Here is a 6,360-nt window from a genome sequence, read left to right on the forward strand (position 1 = left end):
TTGAAAGTCAAATAAGTCAGGAAATCTTCTTGTGGTGCTTTCTCCTTTAGTGGAGGTTAGCGACTACATTGGCAAATCTGTATCTGTTCAATGCGGCTCTAAACAAAGATGTTGAATCGAGGCCGGTCCATTTTCTGATAGTTCTAAGCCATGAAGCCATGATTAACGGTTATTCCGAAATACGTATAATAGTCCAGGAACCGAAGCTTTTCACCTCGCAATTTTTACGGAATGGGACGTTTCATCGCTGCTGTTTCGACGCCGCCGATTCATCGCCAGTCCATTTCATCGCCGTCCGTTTCATCGCCGTCCGTTTCATCGCCAGTCCAGTTAGTCACTTGATTTTGTATTATGGGAGATAACTCGACACGACGTTAAATTCAGTTCAAAACTTATGTCAATTAAACAGATAAAAAATATTATATTTACTGTTCTATTTCTACTTCCCCTAAATTTTATACTAAATAGTACTAAATTTGTAGTGTTAAATGGCCTTTGTAGAAATAATATGTTCAAATTTATGTAGTGTTAGGTTGGGTTAGGTTAGGTTAGGCCATTTCCTGGAATTCCTAATTAATATTAAAAATAAATAATAAATGTAACTGTCGAAAATTGGTCGGAAATTCGGAAATAAATCAGTTAGCGATTAACTAACTGGCGATGAATCGGCCGGCGATGAAACGTCCTAGACCCAAGTTTTTACAGAATGGATCGATTTGCTTGAAAATATGAGAATAAGTAGTGGATAGTCCAAGGATCAAAATCTATATGATGCCGAAAGGCGCTTTTATCATGGGGGTGGTTGCCACCCCATCTCGAGGGTGGAAATTTTTATTATATTTTGATCGCAAAAGTTGATAAAAATATTCATTCTAGGCAAAAAATGTTCTATACATTTTTTTGAGAAAATTAATAGTTTTCGATTTATTCGCTATCGAAAGTGTTAGTTTTATATCGAAAAAATCAATGTTTTTCGATAATACTCATTTACGATTCACTCAATTTTTGCCGTAGAAAACATTTTTTCAAACCAAGTTCTTGGGAATTAAATAACCTAAAATTTCATATTTAAACATTTTTTCGTATCTCTGATGCTAATCTTTCTATTCTGAAGAAAATTACATTTTTTACCAAACTACAAAAATTCGTTATTCGCTTTTAACTCCAGTCTTTTAAAAACTAATTATTCTAAACCAGACAAACTTCTAGGATCTATTAATGATACATAAATAAAGAAGAATGAAAAGGGCCAATGACTAAAAACATCGCTAACTAACATTATTATGCTTCCAATTGGATTTCTCTCTTTTTCTTCAAAAAAATATTTTGATTTTTTAACCGTATCTTTTTAATTTTGTATCTTAGAACGATTGGTAAAAAAAATTTGTAGGCTTTTACAAGATCTATAAGTCTATTAATACTAAATATTTTTAAAATCCTCAGTCGCAAAAAGAGGTGACTTTGAAAGGGTTGGTAAAAGTGTTTTTGCATGTTATTACAAGTTTTAATTGTCAATAGCTCACCCAATTTTTGCCGTAGAAAAAATTTTTGCAAACCAGGTTCTTGAAAATTAAATAGGCTACAATTTCATATTGAAACATTTTTTTGTATTTCTGATGCTAATCTTTCTGTTCTGAAGAAAAGGGCATTTTTTTCCAAACTACAAAAATTCGTTATTCGCTTTTAACTCCGTTTTTTTAAAACTAATCATTCTAATCCGGTCAAACTTATAAAACCTATTAATAATACATAAATAAAGAAGAGCAAATAATGTCATTCACCAATTTTAATTAGGGTGGTGATTAGGAGGTTGCTTCCGATCACTTTTTCGCTGAAAAAAATAGGGACTGACATTCTTTTCATTATAAGTCACTTAATTTTTGAGCTAGAGACTTTTTTATTTCTAGAGATAGATATTTTTAAATACTTTAAATTAGTTTGAATAGGTTATCCTCGAAAAATGCATAGTTTTCCCGTCTTTTGACTTTAAAACTACAATATTTAGCATTTGACGAAGAAGAGCTAAGATATAATAAAGTGTAGCTCGATTACAATTGGTCTTAAAGAAAATTTAAAAAAAACTGTTTTGTTTATTTTTTTAATTAAAAGGTACATTTTTGTTAAGTAAAGTTGTTTTGATAAAACGAAAACTCTTGGAGTTATTAGCAGAAAACTTATTAAAAACGTTGATTTTTTCGATATAAAACTAACACTTTCGATAGCGAATTAATCGAAAACTGTTAATTTTATCAAAAAAATGTATAGAACGTTTTTTTTTGCTTAGAATGAATGTCTTTACCAACTTAAGCGGTCAAAATATAATAAAAAAATTTCATCCCCGAGATGGGGTGGCAACCACCCCCATGGTAAAAGCGCCTTTCGGCATCATATAGATTTTGATCCTTGGACTATCCACTATTTATTCTCAAATTTTCAAGCAAATCGATCCATTCTGTAAAAATTTCGAGGTTTTGTCCTATTTTAAGCTTCATTACTTGGACTATAAGCACATAGTAGAGGCTCTGTACTGTAATCGAATCTGAACCATCTTTTCTTTTCTTTTAGTTTATACTTTATTCGCTTTTGTGAATATTAAAGGAAATCATTCGCTAAAATTATTATCACGGTGAATGACAGGACGTGAAATGCAATTTTAGATTTCCGTTGTTGAGTATTTCGCCACTCTGTTATGCTTTATGTTTCCAAGTTAAAAAGCTCAGAGGATAAATAATTTCGAATTTTATTCCCTGACGTATTTGACTGTCGATTCTTAGATGCTGCTAGTAGCATCTTTGGTAATTATTTTGACATTTACCCCGAAAGGATGAAAGGATTTGATTGCAGTTCAGTGCCTCTACCCAGGTGCTCCGATGAGAAAACGGTTATTCCGAAATACGTATTCGCACCGTGCGTCTCCCCTCTATTTACAGCAATTTACAGTCACGTGACACGCTGTCAGTTTTGTAAGGACGTTTTAGCATCGAGTCTTATGGGATTATTTTGTTAAACTTGAATATTTTATTTTCTAGTGATAATAAACGGTACAAATTGTAGAATTCATTGGATATTCTTTTATAGTGTCATTTATAGTTCAACAAAAAATTTTTTTGTCGTTAATAAAGATTTATTGATATAATCTATGATAGTGAGGTTATGTAGGACATACCGTATCCGTACCTTTTGAGTCAATTCGGGTTTATCAGAGCTAAAAAGTGCATGTAATATGTACAAAACTTATAAAAACGTAAATAATATTATTATAATATAATGTGATATTATCATGTGTATACTGCCACATCCTTTGTATATATAGAGAAGGTTAACCTCACTTCATCCTCCTAACAGCTTTAATCAATTTTATTCTTTGACCTAATTTTTTTAGGGAACGAGAAAAATAAAAGTATTTCACATCACTATTTCTTCATGTATTTTTACAGTGAACAACACAACAAATAGCGTGATATGGCATTTTTTTTAACTGTCCCATTTAAACATACACTTAAGCGTCCTTACAAAGATTCAAGCAACCGCCACCATGAGCAGTTCGGTCGATTTTGCTTTGGCACTTTGTTAACGCTCGGAGCGAATAAGCACATAGTAGAGGCTCTGTACTGTAATCAAATCTGAACCATCTTTTCTTTCCTTTTAGTTATACTTTATTCACTTTTGTGGATATTAAAGGAAATAATTCGCTAAAATTATTATCCCGGTGAATGACAGGACGTGAAATGCAATTTTAGATTTCTCTTGTCGAGTATTTTGCCACTCTGTTATGCTTTATTTTTCCAATTTAAACAGCTCAGAGGATAAATAATTTCGAATTTTATTTCCTGACTTATTTGACTTTCGACACACATTAAACATTTGGTGTAAAATATAGACCGATATTGTTTTATATTTTTCATAGGATTTTTTGTTCAAGGGTAAAGAACCTTAGCACGACAAATATCCTCTGTGTTTTGAAAATTCTGACAATTTATAGGCATTAAATTTTTCCTAGCAGTTATTTCTTTTTCTAATTTGGTTTTATTTTAGGTTTTTCCCAAGAGAAAAACACATTGGATGTGGAAACAACAGATGTACATTCATGTAATAAAGAACAAAGTATGAGTCAATCTGAAGAGAAAACATTAACTGAAAATATGAAAATTCACTCTGGGGGAAAAACTCACAACTGTGAAATTTGTTTTAAGCAGTTTAGATACGCTAGTGCTTTGAAAGCACATTCGAGAGTGCACACTGGGGAGAAACCTCACAAGTGTGACATTTGTTTTAAGCAGTTTTCCCGAACAACTCATTTAAAACAACATTTGATAACTCACTCTGGGGAAACTCCATACAAATGTGAAATTTGTTTTAAGCCGTTTGCCCACTCCAGTACTTTGAAACAACATATGAGAGTACACACTGGGGAAAAACCTCACAAGTGTGACATTTGTTTTAAGCAGTTTTCCCGAACAACTATTTTAAAACAACATTTGATAACGCACACTAGGGAAAGTCCTTACAAATGTGAAATTTGTTTGAAGACATTTGCTCGGGCAGATACTTTAAAACATCATTTAAATATTCACTCTGGAGAAAAACCTTACAAGTGCGAAATCTGTTTAGTGCAGTGTTCTCAGCGAGCCACTTTGAAAAATCATATGAAAATTCACACTGGAGATAGACCTTACTGCGAAATTTGTCTTAAGCCGTTTGCTCATAAAATTTCTTTAGCAGAACATATGTACGTCCACACTGGTGAAAGACCTCACAAGTGTGAAATTTGTTTTAAACGGTTTAGTCAAGCAGGTTCTTTGAAAACACATTTGAGAGTGCACACTGGTGAAAAACCGTACCAGTGTAAAATTTGTTTTAAACAATTTAAGAGTCCTTTACATGATCACATAAAACTTCACGCTGGACATACACCGCTTCAGACTGGACCGCATAAGTGTGAACTTTGTTGTAAAGAATTTGTCCGTAAGAGTGCTTTAAATCAACACTTGAAACTTCATACTGGAGAAAAACCGTACAAGTGTGAAATTTGTCTTAATCAGTTTACTCAGAAAAATACGTTAAATCAACACATGAAAGTTCACACTAGAGAACAACCTTATAAGTGTGAAGTTTGTTTTAAACTGTTTTCTCACCCGAGTGCTTTGAAACAACATTTGAGATTACATACTGGAGAAAAACCATATAAGTGTGAAATTTGTTGCAGGCAGTTTTCCCAGTCTGGTAGTTTAAAACAACATATGAAAGTTCACACTGGAGAAAAACCTTATAAGTGTGAGTTTTGTTGTAAGCTGTTTGCTCAGTCAGGTACTTTGAAACAACATATAAGATTGCACACTGGTGAAAAACCTTACAAGTGTGAAATATGTTTCAATATGTTTTCTTGCAACGATTATTTGACTAAGCATTTGAAAAAAGCACACAGGGGGTAAAACCTGAAAATTTGTGTTAACCCATTATGGGCCAGCGTCCTATTTATAGAATACTGAAAATTGTAACTTTTTCAACCATTAAAATTTGTTAAATTGTAAGAAAAATTTACCCTGTATATTTTATGATGTAGTAAACTGATTAATACATTTTGTTTGATTATATTACAAACACCCATTTAGTAAAAAACTATAAACAATGGACAAATTTCTTGATTTTGTCTAGATTTACACATTTGATAATAAAAATTTCATTTCGGCACTTTTTTTGTCTTTCAATGGGTTATTATTGTTGAGTAAGGTTTATTACATCCGATAGTCATAAATAAATATCGTAAAAATACATTGCTGAATGATAACTATAAAGTTGGTTTTACCGTCCTATAAGTAGGACGCTGATACTTGGCCATCTCAAAATATGTAACAATTTTAGTATTGAATTTATCTGAATCTGCGCCGAAATCGTTGGGGTTTTTTAAATTTTTATTTGTTTATTGCGATTTGCATAAAAAGTTTTGTGTTTACTCATATTTGGGGGAAATATAAATTTTGAACTCTGTTGAAGTAGCGTATATTGTTATAATTTTGACTTTTGTACTGGCAAAACAAACGCTAAAAACGATGTGAAGATTTAACCTTAGGATCAAGAGTATGATAGATTGCATTGAAAAACCTGTAAGTCACTGGGTGTTTTTTGATAATTTATTTACCAGCAGAGATTTGTTAATTATTATTAATTTACAAAAGTGTTGATACCGACCAACAGGAACCTTGCGGGAAAATAGATTATCGAAGTTTCCTATTCAAGATACGAAAACTCTTAGTAAAGAAATTCGTGGTTCATATGATTTTCAGTGTGATGTAAATGGAAAAATACTTTTTGTAAAATGGAACGATAATGAGTCTGTTACTGTAGCATCTAATTTTGACA

The 6,360-nt window shown here is 32.0% G+C and overlaps 1 protein-coding gene across 2 annotated transcripts in view; it reads left to right on the forward strand.

The window, feature by feature from the left end:
* The window catches only part of LOC126886550 (zinc finger protein 728-like), a 31,529-nt gene extending 25,838 nt beyond the window's left edge, over positions 1-5,691 (forward strand). For both annotated transcript variants that reach the window (XM_050653504.1, XM_050653505.1), the window contains one exon: positions 4,036-5,691. In XM_050653504.1, coding sequence (XP_050509461.1) covers positions 4,036-5,432 — 1,397 coding nt within the window. In that variant the 3' untranslated portion in view covers positions 5,433-5,691. The remainder of the gene's footprint in view (positions 1-4,035) is intronic.
* Positions 5,692-6,360: the final 669 nt, after the last annotated feature.

Source organism: Diabrotica virgifera, chromosome 6 (genome assembly GCF_917563875.1).
Source record: "Diabrotica virgifera virgifera chromosome 6, PGI_DIABVI_V3a".
Classification (NCBI taxonomy): domain Eukaryota; kingdom Metazoa; phylum Arthropoda; class Insecta; order Coleoptera; family Chrysomelidae; genus Diabrotica; species Diabrotica virgifera.